Source organism: Necator americanus, chromosome III (genome assembly GCF_031761385.1).
Source record: "Necator americanus strain Aroian chromosome III, whole genome shotgun sequence".
NCBI lineage: Eukaryota > Metazoa > Nematoda > Chromadorea > Rhabditida > Ancylostomatidae > Necator > Necator americanus.
Window position 1 is genome coordinate 6,064,844 of NC_087373.1, and position 17,317 is coordinate 6,082,160.

General features: G+C 36.0%; 1 protein-coding gene across 2 annotated transcripts; it reads right to left on the minus strand.

Moving 5' to 3' along the window:
* Positions 1–481: 481 nt before the first annotated feature.
* Positions 482–16,819, minus strand: RB195_008743 (uncharacterized protein; the record flags this gene model as incomplete). Of its 2 annotated transcripts, XM_064195387.1 has the most annotated exons (11): positions 482–598; positions 673–796; positions 1,518–1,622; positions 1,673–1,788; positions 2,047–2,181; positions 2,940–3,109; positions 3,305–3,389; positions 4,083–4,210; positions 4,358–4,440; positions 14,702–14,865; positions 16,817–16,819. In XM_064195387.1, the coding sequence occupies 11 exons, from the start codon at positions 16,817–16,819 to the stop codon at positions 482–484; spliced, it is 1,230 nt and encodes a 409-aa protein (XP_064046531.1). The 2 variants fall into 2 exon arrangements, with proteins under 2 accessions (XP_064046531.1, XP_064046532.1); XM_064195386.1 differs by lacking the exon at positions 16,817–16,819.
* Between the last annotated feature and the right edge of the window lie 498 nt (positions 16,820–17,317).

Consider the following 17,317-nt stretch of genomic DNA (forward strand, 5'->3'; position numbering starts at 1 on the left):
ACCTACCATTTGATGCCTCTTCATATGTTGGCGGTAGTTCCGGCGGTGCTGAAGGCACTACCATCTGTAAACGACTATAAACTTGTATTTGTTCTAATATTATAACGTTTTCCTATATAAATAGTAGTGGAAAAGCACCGAGACCAACAAAGATTCAACTAAATGTACATTTTTCTCTTCAAATTTTATGACAAGATTGAAAACCACATTTAAAAAAGGTTCGAAAAAAAACAAAGAAGGTAAATAATCAAAATTAAAATAAAATGAGTATCTTCTTACTAGTACAGGTAATAAGTGGCAACAATAGAAACGATGAAGTACCACCGAGAATTAAGAGAAATAACCTATAGTTTGTTCAAGCGAAAAAAAGGAGGGCAAAAACACTGACAGAAAAAAAAACCGCGAAATTCGGGTAGAATATTTCTTTACACGCATTTTTTTTTAATATAACAACCAAAGCACCGTCTGAAATACCTAAGACCTAAGCATAACCAGATAACACATTAAAGAAATGATAAACTTCTTCATGATCCATCACCGCTACATTTGTCGAACAAACAGCACAATGAACCGGTAGGAACATATCTTCTTCTGCACTCTGTAAATATCCATTACTATGACGTTAACGTAAGCGGATACTGTACAAATGTATAAAATTTTAAGCGATCGTACCGGCTGTTCGTTAGGGTCCATACCCATCTTTTTCATTTTCTGGCGTTCTCGACGTCGTTCTTTACCTGTTTTCTCGATTTTGAAGCTTTCTTGCTCTACACGACAATTTTCTACGAACATTGCCCTGAAGAAGAATTCCTGAATCTTGTTGTGTAAAACTTAAGCGAAATTCTAGAGAGTTCTGTGCCATCTTTTTTTTTTTGTTTTATGGGAAACCAGTAGGTGTTTACATTAAATAAATAAATGAATAAATCTTGAAGAAGCTGTTTCTTTTTTTAATATTTCGAAATTTCCAAAAACATTTTAGAAATATATATATATATATATATATATATATATATATATATATATATATATATATATATATATATGAATTTACAAAAAAAGGTACAAGGAATACGTCGAATTAATAGTCATGTAGTAAATATGCCAGCATAAAGATAAAAAAGGATAAGATTACTAGCGTATCAATCCGCTTGGGACCCGCGCTACCTCGTTCACTTCAATTCAGAATCGTTTGAGGTTCACGAACGTGTAACTGGCCTATACAATGACAATTTACCGATCCCGGAGAGATGAAAGGCTTGGTGAGCACTAGGGCGGTTTCGAACCATTGACCGTGTCGTTACAAAAAGACTTCTAACCGACCGCGCCACACCAGCTCCATACGTATATTAGCATTATCAGCAGTATATTAGCATAACATAAACTATAAAATTCCCCTTTTTACAAGAAAAACTGCTGAGAAAAATGAGGCAGGAAAAAAAAAACAAACATATCGAACAAAATGGTTACGTATGCCGGAAAAGTGAAAAAGGACAGAAGAATATGGGAGATTTTCTCACCTGTACTGTCCACTATAAATTTCATGTCGTTGACAGTCTCTAGTCAACAACACCATACATCCTGGACATGACAAAACCGCATCCGAATTTCCATCTATGCTTGGTCTAAAATTGAAACGAATATTCAACGACTGATTGAGTGGAATTTTCACTACCTGGCTTCTTTTCCTTTCTTTGAAACGTCACTCATGCCCGTGGTTCTTTTGCGTTGTTGTTGCATCCATTTTTCATTGTTATCATCCTCTTCAGGATCGTAGAACTCAACAAGTTCCTGGAATAGAGTCTTTCTTTTTTTTCTATGAAATACACTTCAGCATTGCCTACTCTAATGATTTAAGAAAGTTCGTAGGAAAAATCGTTCCAACAACTAAACAAGTGATTTTTCCTAGCCATCCTAGGAAACATCACTAGGTACAAACAAGAAATGTACAAAAGTCAAAGAACAAGAATTAAGAGTTTGAAAAAAGGTTTGAAAAAAATCGAATTCAAAAGAAAAGTAATAAATTTGCAAAAAAAAAGTACACTCTACTTTTTCCACATCTTTCATTGTTTCCATCGCAGCTTTCTTAATTGGATTCTTTTCCTCCTCTTCATCTTTCTTCGCAGACTCATCAAATGTGACATGCTTTTTCTCTCGTTCCTTTTCCATAGGTTGTTCCTCATTCTAAAAATCTCAATTTTGACCAATACCTGTATATGTACAAAATTATAATGTGTATGATACACGTAATTCCTGGAACATCACAATAAAAAACTCTTTGGGATCCTCTAGAACCACTCCGAAATTCGAGAGGGTCGCATGAACGAATAAAATCTGGATTATAAACATGTACACATAAAAGTTTCTATAATTAGGTACTCAGATCCATACATAGGATAGTCGGAGCCGCTGCTACGACCCCCTTCACTTTTAGAAAGTTGGAAAAAGGGACCTCATTCACTTTTGAACGGTTGTCAAGAGGATACTCATCACTTGAGCTGCACCCAATGAGCTAGAGAGCTTCATCTGAAAAGGTCCGGCTCCTCCCTAAAGCACCTATGCTCAGATCCGAAAACAGTGTAACCTTCCTCGACCTCTCGACGCAGTCACATCACAAAACTTTAGTAAATTTCAATGCAAGAATTTCATTTTCTTTTTTTTTTTTGGCATTTCTTTTCGTTTTTTTAGTTTCTTGTCCAAAATTTTCCAGCAAACGGCATTTTACCAGCAAATTTTTCCAGCGTAAGTGCAGTTCCACCATTACAAACATACTTATACTTCTACCCATATACTACTCCACTATAGTACTATACTACTTATAAATATTTCCATTTATAATAAGTATATTTTTATTTATTTTCCATTGGGATTTTCTAAACAAAACCTAGAAATGTCATCACCTAAACCCATTGAGCAGTCAAGTGCTAAACATTTCGACCTACCGTAACTACAGGCGCAGGCATTGGTTCTGTTCTCACCGTTGAACTGCTTGGTCCAGCTTCGGTCATCCCTTCTTCGATATCCATATTTTCGGATTTAGGCGTATCTATGACAGTGGTGACCTCATCCAGTCTCTGCTTTTTCGACGGAACCGATTCGGTGCTATCAGGTTCTGTGAATATTCAAAGAATAATGAAAAACTATGCACTTAGATTAATTGGGAAAAATGCATAAAGGAAAGTTCTTCGTGAAAAAAAATTATTTCAATAAAATTCCGCTCATTTCCGAAATCAGCTGATCACCCTTCAAAGAAGAAAAACATAAACAGCGTAAACAAACGAAACATCAATCAGAAGGAAAAACTTACGGTCGTTTTGTTTTTCTTCCTCCTCCTCATCATCATCACTGCCAATAAGCTCCGGCATCTCATCTTCTTGGCATTGTTCCACGAACTTAAAACGCACTTTTAGAATCGAAGAATCAAAATGGATTCGAACGATTTTTTTTTCCTAATTCGACTTGCATTCACTATTTCTATTCAAAAAATAGTATATATGTGCAACCACAGGATTTTCTGGCTTACAATAAACCATTAAAGACTGGCTTTGATTTTGTTACTCCTACTTACAAACATTACCAGAGATATGAAGAGAAGAGATGTAAAAGTCAAGAAAAAAAAACTCATTTTCATTAGTTAATTTCTTGTTAATATTTATTATTAATAAACCATTACTTCAGAAAAACTTCCAAAAATCTGCAGCAGTAATTAAAACCACACTCAATGAAACCATAGGAAGTTACAAAATTTGTAAAATTTTTCCAAAATTGCTCTAACAGATTCGCCAACACAACACCTCTGAGATGATGTTCGGAAACATTTTCGCTTTCAAATCGGGAAATTGAATTTGTGAAATCTAATTTCTTTTTTTTTTTGGAAATAAGTAAAAGTTTGAAATATGTTCGGTAAAAATGAACTACATATTTGCAAAACACATTAAATAGAATAAAGTTCTGAGAAAAGGACTATGTGCTGAAGAACAGAATAAAAAATAAAGTAGATAATAAAAAAAATAAAGTAAGTAATAAAAAAAAGTAAAAATTAGTAAATAAATTAGTAAAGTGCTCATGTAGGCCAATACACCAACCTCTTTAGCAGACACCTTTTTCACGTCCTCTTCCCTTTTTCTATTTCCACTAAGATGTTCATTAGCATAGTCGGTGATCAGTTGATCTAACTCATATTCCATGTCCATTTCAAATTCCGAGGGAACCGCTAAAATATTTTCATTCATCCATTTAGAAAAAAAAATCTCTACGTAATCGAACACATTTCTCTCAGTTCGCCGCTAACGTCAAAGTAATCAGCTCACGTGGTTATGATGGTTGTAATAATAAAAGGAGAGCAGCGACAAATTCTTACGTTTTTCTTTGCGACGTTTTTGAACGCAGTCACGTTTGATTCCAGCCAATTTGCGCAGTTCTTGTTGCAATTCATCATCCGAACTGAAAAAAATAGGAATATATAGGAATATAAAGATATAAAAGGAATATAAAAATAGGAATAAATAGGAATAAGGAGAATTCAAACGGAAAACATGATCGAAAAAGAAATGGATAGCATCGGAAAAGAAATGAAGATGGAAACCTTTGAAAAAAAAATCCCTCCTGCCTTGCCTCGCTTACCAAAATCAGGGAAGAAAAATCTATGAAAGAAATCTATCACCAAAAGAAAAGATACGGAGGGCAATTCCCGTGACAGTTGGACTATTAACTTTTTGTAAAAACTATGAATTCTTAGACGCGACAATAAAGAGAATATGGCGAAAAATTCCAGACATTTAAGAGAGCATAAAGGTACAAAGTTGTTTAAGAAAAGTAATCAGAAATTAGGAGATGAAGTAGTAGATGAATAGTAGTAAATGAAGAAGTATTGCCCTTCTCCGTGCATGCTTCAAACACAGAATTTTCTCGAAAGTAAATTAAAAGTTTATCTCGGGTGGGATCGAACCGCCGACCTTCTGTGTGTTAGACAGATGTGATAACCACTACACCACGAGATCAGCATCCTTTTAAATTAAAAATTACAAACTCGATAAAATGACTAGTCATAAAGTCTCTATTCCATCTAAAACCATCGATACTCCCCGTTTTGTGTACATAGCACTTAATCACTAGGCATCCCAAGTACATAACACTTAGCGTCAACGGAAATTTTGTCTGGATCGATTACTGAATTTCTGTGATGACCGAGAGAGGAAAAAAGAAAGTTCCAAATACAAAGTTTTTGATAGATGGGATGCAATAAGCGCGTAGGAGCGCCTGACCCATTAATATAGCAGAAAAATGGCAAGAAATCGATGAAAAATTTGAGGGAAATAAAGACATAAGTGGAGCGAGAATACGGGAAAATCAATACGACTACGCATAACAAACATGAACAATAGCAGCATGAATAATGGAATTTTTTCTTTTTTTGGAATTTGATGAAATATGAGATTATAATTGGCACAAAAAAGGAGATACAGAATGAAAAGGAAAAGTACAACACTATAATTTGTGGTAATCACCTTACAGTAATAAAAAAAAAACGGTAGCCTATTTACTAGCTAAAGTTGATATTATTATACGAGTACGTAATTCCCGAACTACTTTGCCGAGCTAGAACTGATTAGACTTTTTAATAGCGAATAAAAAAAAAAAATTCGAAGAAATTCGCCGAATGAATCAATGGCTTGAGTTCATCTCGCTATTGATCGGGACAAACGAATGAATGCTTCGAATATTCGAGACTTTAATCGAATATATTCGATTCAATCACTATTATAGCAGCGACAGCACAAATCTTTTCAATCCAAAGGTACAGTCCGCATATTTTTTCTTACTATTTATGATATTATTTTATATTATTATATTATTTTTACAATTTTTTTTTATTTCTAGCTATGAGATCCGAAAGGTAGAACCCAAGGTACACAGAATATCCATTTCTAACCAGATTTGGGTAGATCATATTTGATCTCACCTCTTCTCCCTCCAAAAAATGGTGAATTCTCAAGAAAATCGCTCAGAATCTGGATAACTTCCTTGTGAAGAGGAAGAATAGTGCTGAAGAAGTGCCGTAGTTCCAGAAACACAAAAAAAGGAACAAAAAAGGAAATGCAATTTTTCTGCATAATGTCAAAAAAGAAAAACAAATACAGAATCACGATCACGACTAGCCCCATCGAAAATCGGACACAACGAAAAGGAAGAAGGATGGAAAGAGTAAAAAAAAAGAAGAAATGAATAACTAATAGACCAATGGAATGCGGAGTAATTCTCCCAGATAATACTATTACTCATACACGCAATCCTGCATGTAATCCACACTGATTCACCAATCTGACCAGTCCCTCATGTACTGGCCGACCACCCTGTCCGAGAGATTCAAACGAGCGCTAGCCAGATCAATACCACTTGAATCGCATCGTATGACTCAGCGTCCATTTAAGGATCGAAATCCATAGATTTCAGTGAAGTTGTGAGTGGGAGCCGGGAGTACAGGGAAGAAAGAGGTGAGTAGCGTCTAATCGACACATTCGTCGTCAACTTCACATACAAACACCAGAAACGATCAATAAAATGGTGCGTACAAAATCAAAACAAGACTGTTTGTCTAGGAAACCAATTCTAGTAAACAAATCCACCGCCGATAGAGGTGAGATTTTGCAGATGAAGTCGGAAGCAGAGAAGAAAAATTAAATTTAGTCAAAAATTGAGCGAACTTTTCGGGTGTTTTCTAAGTAGCCGTTTTTTCATCACTGAAAAAAATACTGCTCGCATCGGAAACCTTCACCAAAACCATCTCTCTTTCACGACGGTAGAAAACAAGAAATTCATAATGTGGTAAGTATTTTGGTACTTCCGCTATCTTTATCCTGAAGTGATTTGATTAAGAAAACAGAAGAGAAGAAAACTCATGAAAGGAGCAAGTCTATTAACAAGTACCATGGTTAAGGGCATCACTCCACGAATCTGGGGTGGTGCGGGTTTCAGGTGGGTTATGTTTATACGGATCGTAGATTATGGGGAGGATGGTGATTCCGTCCATTTCTTCCTAATTGCCGTAATAAACGGCCCGGAAGATGCGGCGCGTGCACAAGGCTGGCGCGCTCCAATCGAACTCGTTGTAGAAAATAGCGCCCCAGACGCTCGAGTTCTTCCGGGCCTTTTTCGGAATTAGAAAAAAAGGGAAAAAATCCCCCCCCCCCCCCTTTTCTCCCCCCCCCTTTTTACACCCCCCCCCCACCCCCCCCCTAAAAAAAAAAGAGAAAAAAAGAGTAGATAGAGAGAAATAGAAGAGAAAAAGAGAATACGTTATCTTGTTTGATAACACATTACACTTTCAAACGACAAACATAACGTGGTAAAATCCTTATCAAGAATAAAAATTGAAAGAAATTTCGAAAAATTTGTCATGGATGATAAGGAGTAGTCCTGAGTCAATGTTCAAGTTGCGAATAGCAGAAAATGCATGCTAACATTGATGACTAAAGCTTTCCGTGGAAAAAAATGTCTTATTGAACCATTTGTTTGCCTAAGCCTACCTCAATAGAACATTCTTTTTTTTCAAATGAAAAATCGTTTCATATATAAGCTCGCTCGCTAAACAACGATTGGGCTCGTGCTTTAAAAAAACACCTATCGATACGTTGCTTTTCGACAACATTCAGGGTAGCACTCATACATATCTGTGGTTACATGTATCGTGGCGCGATAAGCGACCTATTTTTTTTTTTTTCGCGATAACCAGCAAATCGCAAATGTTTGCGTCCCATAGGCAACATAGAATTAACTACTGTGTTCCGTGAGAATAATAAAGAAAAGACACATCAACTATTAGAGATGACTAAATCAAAAAGAAAAAGAAAAATAAATCAAAAAGGTATGAAGAAAAGATATACTGGGATGTTAAATCGTGAACACAGCCACTTCCAGAAAAACAAATACAACAAAAACAACACCAGCAAGCAGATGAATACGAAGCCTACATAACCTCTCCAATAGTATGGAACGAAGTTCCACTTCATATCCACCCCTATTAATATTACAATACATTCAAATACTAATTATGAACGGTCAATTAATTTAAAATTCTCAAAACTACTCCGACAGAGCAATGTATACCTATGCTTTACGTAGTAATTCTAAAAATTCTAAATTCTATTCTAATTGTCTGTTAACGATCCACTCTTTCAATTTTACCCTCTATTTTTTCTCTTTATTTTTAGTTTTAGGATAATCAGGTCTCGGTTGCTTTACTATACATTCCTCACTGAAACTCTATTGGAAAAACCTGTTTATTAGGCAAAAAAGAAAATTGAATAAATTTACACATTATCTTCTGGAAAACAGGTATTTATTACTTATCTTAGTGCACTATTTTCTTTTTCTTCTCGTAAACATGAAAATCCTTCACATTTAGAGTACGGGAGAATAATTTAGATTTTCTTCGATTCCTATGGTCACCAACTCTAATAGTGGAGAGAACTGTTCCAAAATTTCCTATATACCAATGTAATCTCCATCAAAATTTATATATCCAATTTTCTTGATTATTAAATTAGAAAAAGGTAAGATTGAAATTATGATCATATTAAAATTACAAGTATTAATTATTAATTTTTTAGTCTAGTTTCCCTTTCATTGTTGAAAACACACTCGAAAATCTCCCTCTTGCAAATCTTTCAGCAGTGACGTCATTTCATACTTAATTACTCCCTTCAAACACATTGCAAATGCAGCTTCTGCGGCGTTTCGGGAACAAAAACTACCCAGCAGAGACTAAATCCGGTTAATTCTCCTAGAATTTATTACTAATCCTTTGTTCGTCTTGTTAAACGACTTCCATCCTCATACAAGGACAAACTGGTTTTGCAACAAATAAAACCATTAAACGCAACATCTTCTCGTGAAGTAATTAGGATTTTACAGTAGGGAAGCCCTCAATAAAGGCGTAAGAAGCCTCAGATCCCTCTCTCCCTTTAAACCCAAGGGCTTCCACCAATACTCTGCCAACTCACAAACTTATTGACTTATTAAATCATACACGTGATTTTTTTTCCAAAAAAAAAAATCTCAAAACACACTATTCATTTCAGATGAATATTTCATTCAAACTCAATTCCCCTGATTTTATAATTTCTATGGAAAAAAGTTCTTTTTTTCACTTTTCTCCAAATTATACAACCCTCTTGCGACATTTTTGATCCGTTCCGTTTTCTACATCTCTAAGCAGATATGTGCACACACAAATCACACTCCAGCTCAGCAAACGATGTGAACCTCAAATTTTTCCTACGAAAAATTCCAGGAAGTAAGAATTTTTCAATATTTCCAAAGAAAGAAAGAAAAAAAGCTGTGAAGTAGCAACGGTGTTCAGCCCTTATGAAACCCCTGCTGATTCGAATAATTACGAGCATAAGCAAGGAAGCACATAATGCAAGTAATCCTTCACAATTTCAACGTTTTTCGATTGAAACAAGGACTACATTAAAGTAATTTCATTAATAAATTTAAGAATCGAAAGTTTTCTTCCGTATCGCTTAAACGAACTGATTTTACCAACCGGAAGCTAGACAAGTTTCTTTGCATGCGTTCGTATTCTTCCCAGTTATTCGTCCGTGATTGATCACGTGTGCGGCTAGACTACGCGGCGCCCTCAATCACCTTTAGAATCGGATTGAATTCCTCTCCGAAAGGGGTATCCAATCGCTCTAATCCAGCAGACCAAGTCGAAAGATACTAAAAGTCGAAATTTTCGTAAAATTCAATCAAAACTGCGAAAATGTTCACAAAAAACAGAACAAAATGGAATTTCAAAAGAGAACAAATCACAACAAAATAAATATATCAAGTTTCTTTCCACTATCGACAACATTTTTACTTCACAGCAGCCTAAGTCCTGAGAGAAATCTATATCTTAAAAAAATTTTTTTAAAAAATCTCCATCTTAAGAAATTCACCTCTAAAAAGAAGAAAAATCAACTATCTATATCGATAGACGAAAAATATACCCATAGGTACGATAGGGAGGAGACGGACCCTCAAAAGTGAAGGGGGTTGGAACACCGGCTCCGGCTACCGCATCTATGAATACACCACAAAGAATTACATTATTACACAACTACAAAAAATTGCATTATTCTGCTGACTATTCCATTAAAATATCTCTGTAATAGACTTTAAAAAAATCAAAAAAATCAAAAAAAAAAGTTGGAAAGAAACTTCTGGGACAATCTAATACGCAATCTAATACATCTAATATCCGGATAAATTCAGCCTCAGCTCATTAATAGTGGTCCGGAAACATAGGTTGCATTCATCAGATCTGCATGTTACATATTTCTAGACGACCAAGCGCACATGGTTCTTTTTTTCCGTTAAGACGTTCGTTAAGACGCACAAAATTGATGGACGCGCCCAAAACAGCGAGATATATCGCTTCTGTCGGTTTGCAACAAATCAACGAGAACGAAAACGAGCGAATTTATTGCAATATCATTCAGGATAATAGAGAAAGAAAAAATTCTTACTGAAATATTACAGATTGCTCGTTGCTCGTATGTATAAGAAGGCAATATTGGCGCTTAGCAACGAGCTATAGATAAAATTTCACCGCATACGCTCTGCATATAAATCCATGCGCATTATTCCCCTCGCAATTTTTCTTGGTGCATGGATCAATGCAACTTTTTTTTCGCGAATACATAGAGCCAGAAGCTCGAGGCACTGCATCCACATAACCGAAAAATAAGAAAAGATAATGAGGAAGAAAGTAAGACAAATTTCCTTAAAAAAAGACCAAAAATTCAGGGAACTAATTCTGGAGTGAAAGGATGTATAGTAAAGGAACAAAACTCATAATTATGTAGTTGCAAGTTATTGTTTTTTAAATTATGTAGTTAAGTTGTAACCACGAGTAAGAAAACATTTTCACTTTTTGCTCACTTACTTCTTATTTCTACTTCTAACTCCTTTCATTTGCGGGCTTCAATTTTTTAAAAAAAGGTTTTTAAAAATAATCACATCATTTTCAAATCAATACCAGTTTTTCAGGTGTTGACGGTGCTTGTGTTACAGAAATACAAACTACCAAACAAAGTCGTCAAACTGCCAGCTGATTTCCAGATTTTTTTCTCCTATTATTACAGACGCGTACATTGTTCCGAACAGACAAAAAGTGGTTCATTCTACAGTACCATCTACAGTATGAAGGGGTCTGAATAAATATCTGGCTCAAAATATCCCATCTATTATAGCTTAGTGCAATGTTGATAAAATAAGAGCACAATAGCACTGATTACTACAGTAATTCTATTGAATACAGGATACTACTGTATTTCTACAGTCTGAATGAATGGCTAAATAGATAAACAGTTAAGCCTATTTGGTTTAAGTCAAAAATATCTCTTTACCCACAAAGCAAAAGGGATTTGTTTCTGTTCAGCACGTCTCTGAAACCATCTGAGGACAAAAAAAAAACACTCAATGTCCCTGTCCCTTCATTGAGCGACCATAGCTGTCAACTGCAAGGAGCAAACGCTACCAAGTAAAAAAAAAGTATAAATGGGGTTCAAAATGGATAGCAACCATTTCTGGCCGATCGTAAGCATGCAACCTCTATAAAGACGACGAGGAACAATTCTGAGTCTATCGAAGAAAGCTGATAAAAGAGTGACAACCGAATAAACTCTCTACAAATCTACCATTTGCAAAATCTTCGAAAACTGACACAAATTACGTCCGATTAATAGAAGCTCCATTAAGTTCAAGAGAAATGCAATAAGTACTACAGTTTGCGATAAAAAAAGTCATGTAAAAAAAAGGAAAAAAAAGAATAATATAAAACAGAAATAGTAATAAATAGAAATACGAAAAATGAAAAAAGTGAAATAACAACTAATACAGAAAAAGAATGGAATTTCCCTCAGTACTACCTCACCCGCAGCACTTACTAGAAAAAAAAACCCTCAACATCAAATGATTTGTTCCCCTACCAGTTCCGTCTACGTTACTATTTCTAGTTTTGAAGAGAGAGAGAGGGGAAAAAAGTTGCACTTCCATATCTAGGTCGTCCAGCTGGCTTTAATCTTCCGCTAATCGTTAAGATGGATAAAACATCTAGCTTTCGTCGTCAGAAAAAAGTATCCCGTTTACGAATGTACAATCAGCAGCTCTTAAAAGACTAGAAATCAGGTTAATGGAAGAACTAGCGCATAATTTCTCACTAGACCTACGGCCAAACATTACCGAAATGGAATTTTTGCATAGTTAATGCACTTTTACTTTACCACAAAGCGACTACCATATTCATTTAAAAATGTGCAGTGTCTATATAAAATGGAAAATAACGGAAAAACTCCCAGGTCCTCGACCGATGGTCCATAATCACTAATCTGGCATAATCTGAAAGTTGAGTTCGAGCTCCGCGATCGCTTCTGTGGAGTATACTGGAACGCACGCAACTTGTTTAAAAGCATCACTCCACGAATCTGAGGTGGTACGGGTTTCAGGTGGAGTATTTGTACACGGGAGAGTAGATTATGGAGAGGGGGTAATTCCGTCCATTTCTTCCTAATTGCCGTAAAAAAGGGCCCGGAAGATACGGCTTCCAGCGTTTTTGCCTACTATTTCCTACAGGAGTTCGACTGGAGTACGCCAGCCTTGTGCGGCGCCGCGTCTTCTGGGCCGTTTTTTACGGCAATTAGGAAGAAATGGACAAAACCACCCTCCTCTCCATAGTCTACTATCCCTTATAAGAATACTTCACTTGAAATCTGCACCACCTCAGATTCGTGGGGTGTTACCTTTAACTGCTGCGACGGCACGACCAGCATAAACTTCCATTATAACAATGTAGCTGGATCTTTATTTCTACCTGTTTTTTTTTAATTTATACTCTCAAAAGTTCAAATGAGTTAGTCGCATATTACATGCATAAACAAAACCTTGTAGATCTCTACATCCGAAAAATAATGCTGTACTGACAATACTGGACGAAATGAAGCATTAGATGATCAAAAAGCACAATGAACTAAAATAAAAATTGCCAGAAAAAAGGCAGCAATTTGAAGTTCTAGATGATTCCAAAACTTTCACAAAAATTCCCAAAAAAAAATGGATACTATGTGTTGAAAAAAGACTGAAAAGTGAAAGCTGCGCTTCAATGGGAACCCAACCACAATAGTACTCAATCAATGGCACTCGAAGCATAGCTCATTGCTTATTGTTCAGCAGCTGGCACTCGATAGTGCAAAATCACGTCATTTTTGTCGATGCACATACTGGTATGTAGCATTTCGCAAAAAAAAAAATCAATCAATCCGACTACGTTACGTCGCACTACCGCTTCTACCCTGACGGCAACTATACATGGTCCCAACATTGAAAAAAAAAGTTAGAACAACAAAAAGGAAGGTCCTATGAGGTCTTCGTAAAAAGGAAGGGAAAGAATCTACTTACATTTCACTCGGATACGAAAAGAAACATGGAACATGAGAAAGAGAAAAACTGCCGATAAAAATGAAAAGAAGCAAACTTTAAATGGAAGTTACACCGTTCTGATGGACATAAAAACGGTATAATCGGTGTTTTACAGCCATATGTTTAAAAAATCTCAGAACTGAAAATGACCAGATAGAACACAGAAACCTTAGAACACCGATTTCACATCGGAAACAGCTGAACTCGAAAATAATTATGAGAATGATAGCAAGAAAGAGTAAAACAAGGTATAACGATAGAACGATGAGGAATATGAATACAAAGAGGGTAGGGAGAAGAAACATTGAGAATCCTACGGCTACAAACTGGCTACATTTCGTACTAAGTACGGCAATAAAGTTCAATATCCGGTGAGAATCGATAATTTCTTTCCGTAAAGCGAAGGCGGAAAATCGATCAGATTTCCATTCTATTTCATAAAATTGGAAATGCACAAATAATTTCAAGAATGTCCTACAAATAAAGCGGCTTTGTTATACTTGTTTTTCTCTCAAAAACTATGATATGCGAAACTCTATGTTACATTATATCAATCTTTGCTATTCACAAAAGCTATTCTATCTTATTGGTATATTTCACAAAAAGAGCTCAAAATCTTCTGAATTATAATTTTCCATATATGCTCATCTTTAACCTGCATTTCAACTAAAGAGAAGGAATATTAGAAGTTTAACTAAACATCTTAAAGCTCACCACTAAATATACGGACAAAATGATTCCAATGTTTTAACAGCAGGTTTATTCAAATGGTGGCTTATCGCCTTTTCATCCATCCATTGACGTGTTGTTTTGGGCACAGTTGAAAGGAAAAAAAAAAGATTTTATGGAGGATTCTCCGTTGTAGTAAAAGAGAACACAGGTACTCTAAAAGATTTGGAGTAGCAAAAGTTTAAAACTTTAGATTTGGAAGAAAAAGAGCAGGAATAGAGCCTACGGAAACTAATCCAGCTGCCTTTTAGAAAAGAATATACATTGTTTCTTGTCATAAATCAATTAATACTAAGTGGTGGATAAATAAACTGATGGCTAACATCAAAAAACGCAGGTAAATCGACGTAGTAAGACCGTAGCACAACAATTTTAGTACTGAAGTAGATCAAATGTAGTTTAAAATGGGCAGAAAATTGTTTAAATAATGCACTGAAATGTTGCAACGAAGACAAAAGATGAAGGACCAGTATGAATTTTCCAACAATGATGCTTAAATACTAAATCATACCTGAGTTCTTCTTCGCTATCTCTGCCCACTCCTCCTGTTGCCTCATCACCCATGTAATAGTCAGCTTCCAGTGCTTCGAAAGGGTACAATCTAGTAATTTTCTCCACACTTTCCGTTTTCTCTACAGTTTCCTTTTTCTCAACAGTTTCCGTTTTCTCTTCCATCTGAAACAAACAACTTGAGAAAAATAAAAAATACTCTACCACGCTCCTATTTCTGGAAGTAAACAACTAAGATAGTCGATGCCCTAAAACCTAAGCAATAGTCTTAGAGGATCTATGATATACTAGCCAAAGCTATTAAGAGAAAAAAACAGAAGCAGACCTTGCAGAAATAAGAGCGCGATAAAGTGCCCCCCCCCCCCGGTACATTTTCCCCTTTAAACGCTCATATTCCTTATAAAGATGGCTACTGAACAATAATATATGCCAGAGGGATTAACCACTTCTGGGAACAACAAAAACGATCAGAAGATTTTCTATGTTCATATTTTCACATCAGAAACAAAGTTACACGTGATTAGTACTTACAAGTTTGTAGCGAGACCCCGGGGATCTCTGGAATGACGCTTCCTTTCAACTTTCCCGAACAAAACGACAAAATTCAAGAAAACGAAACTATCAAATCCAGCTATCAAGTCGTGTTCCTAGGAAGTTTCAAGAAAGACCGTTTTCACTTACAACTTATTATAGAGCGAAATTTCTATAGCTACAGTGAAGGCTTCAAATAGACCAAAAGCGAAGCTTTATCATTTCTCATGCATTCAAAGAACTATCAATGTATAATAATGAATGGTTGTATGTAAAAATAAATGTTGAGAAGAAAAAGAAACTTGTAGAATACTCAGACACTTTTCTATACAGTAAAAACAATACTTGTTGAATAGTTGCGAACTTGTAGTTCGCAAGAATTGAATAGGTGTCGGACGAGACTCGTAAACACTAATTCATGCACATGCGCGCACGGTAACTAGTCACTCCTAGTCCAAATAACAAGTTGTTTTTTGTTGCGTTGTTAGTCCCAAGAAGAATACTTGTCCGTATTTCGATTTCTGGGCTATTTTTTCATCACGAAAATTGTTCGGATTCCCAAGTTAGAAGTGTTGGAATGATATCTTTTTAACTTGATGTCGCCTTCGACAAAAATTGTACGATTTCCATATTTAAAGAGAGATAATTCTCCGAGTTTTCTTATCTCAGAATTCGAGAAAAGAAAGCTTGTTAAGGTTCCTAAACGACAATGAAAGAATATCAGTGTTAGTTTAGATGAGACAGGGAACTAAACACATGAATTATTAATGGATTAGTATCACTCGTACAAAACTCGTTAGAATCTTACTGGAAATAGGAGAAAATGTTGGTGGGGGCAGTGCCCTTATTTCTCGATTCCCTAACTTACTTTTTTTCTCTTATTAACTTCAGGTTACGTCATAGTACCTCTAAGACTAATGTTTAGCTATAGTCAGTTCAAAACGACACGAAGCCCGGCTCAATTGCGTAAGCGGCAGCACGCGTGGCGCGTATCATTCAGGGTTGAGGAGGAACCCTTACTAACACAAATTATGGCTGCAGTTCCCGGTGGGTCCCATCTCGATACCAGCCGCTACCTCAACTGCGTCTCTGTGAGCGCAATCGCTTACGCTACTGCACCGTGCTTCATGTCGTTTTGACCGGACTATAAATGAATAGACAAACTAGTTGCACACCATTTTGAATTCTGGAAACGTTTCCCTACTCTACAACCACATTGTTATTTGTTCTTATTCATATCGGTCTTGATAAGATATTCTGAGAGAAATGATGAATTCATCGAGACTACGGGACCTCCACGCACAGTAGGTCAAAATGAATTAAACTTTGGAACGGTACAACCCACGTAGTTCTCCTCATAGTAACAAAACATCGTAAACATTTAGCGGATTGAACCATATACACTAACAGTAATAGTGACAATAGTTTGAATAATTATTTATTGAGAACGATCAGTTACTGGTAAACACGTGAACAAACAGGAGCGGAGGAAATCTTAACTCTAAGAACCATAGCCACAAGGCCGAGGAAGGTAAAAAAAAAAAACCATGACATGGGCTATAGAAGGTACAACTCAAAAGCTTACCATTAAAACAACCCGAAAGACAACAGACAAAACTAGGAAACCCCGAATATGAGCTTCTCAACAAGTAATAATCTACATCATTGCGCCATTCATCTACGCTGTAATTCCACTCTAAAAACAAATACTACATTGTAAGTGAGCAATGTATTAGGACTAGATGTCCGCAAATAGGAATATACACCATGGAATAATTCGAAAAAGAAATACAAATATCTTGGAGAAAAGAGGAAAATCCGTAGTTTTTATCACAGTCAAATGTGAATGAAGAAATTGTGACCCAGCGCAACGAAAGAACGAATTTACAGCTACGTTTTGAAATGTCACTGAACGAGAATACCGCTTGTACATCTTTTTTTTTACAGTAGTACTAGGGCTGCCGCCGTTGCTCTCAGCTGGAAATTCCACTCGAATCTAGCTACACTTTTCGAGACTTCTACCTCAAAACACCCTCTCAGTTTCACTGCGCTAGTCAAACATTATTGCGGTTTGAAAAAGAAAAGT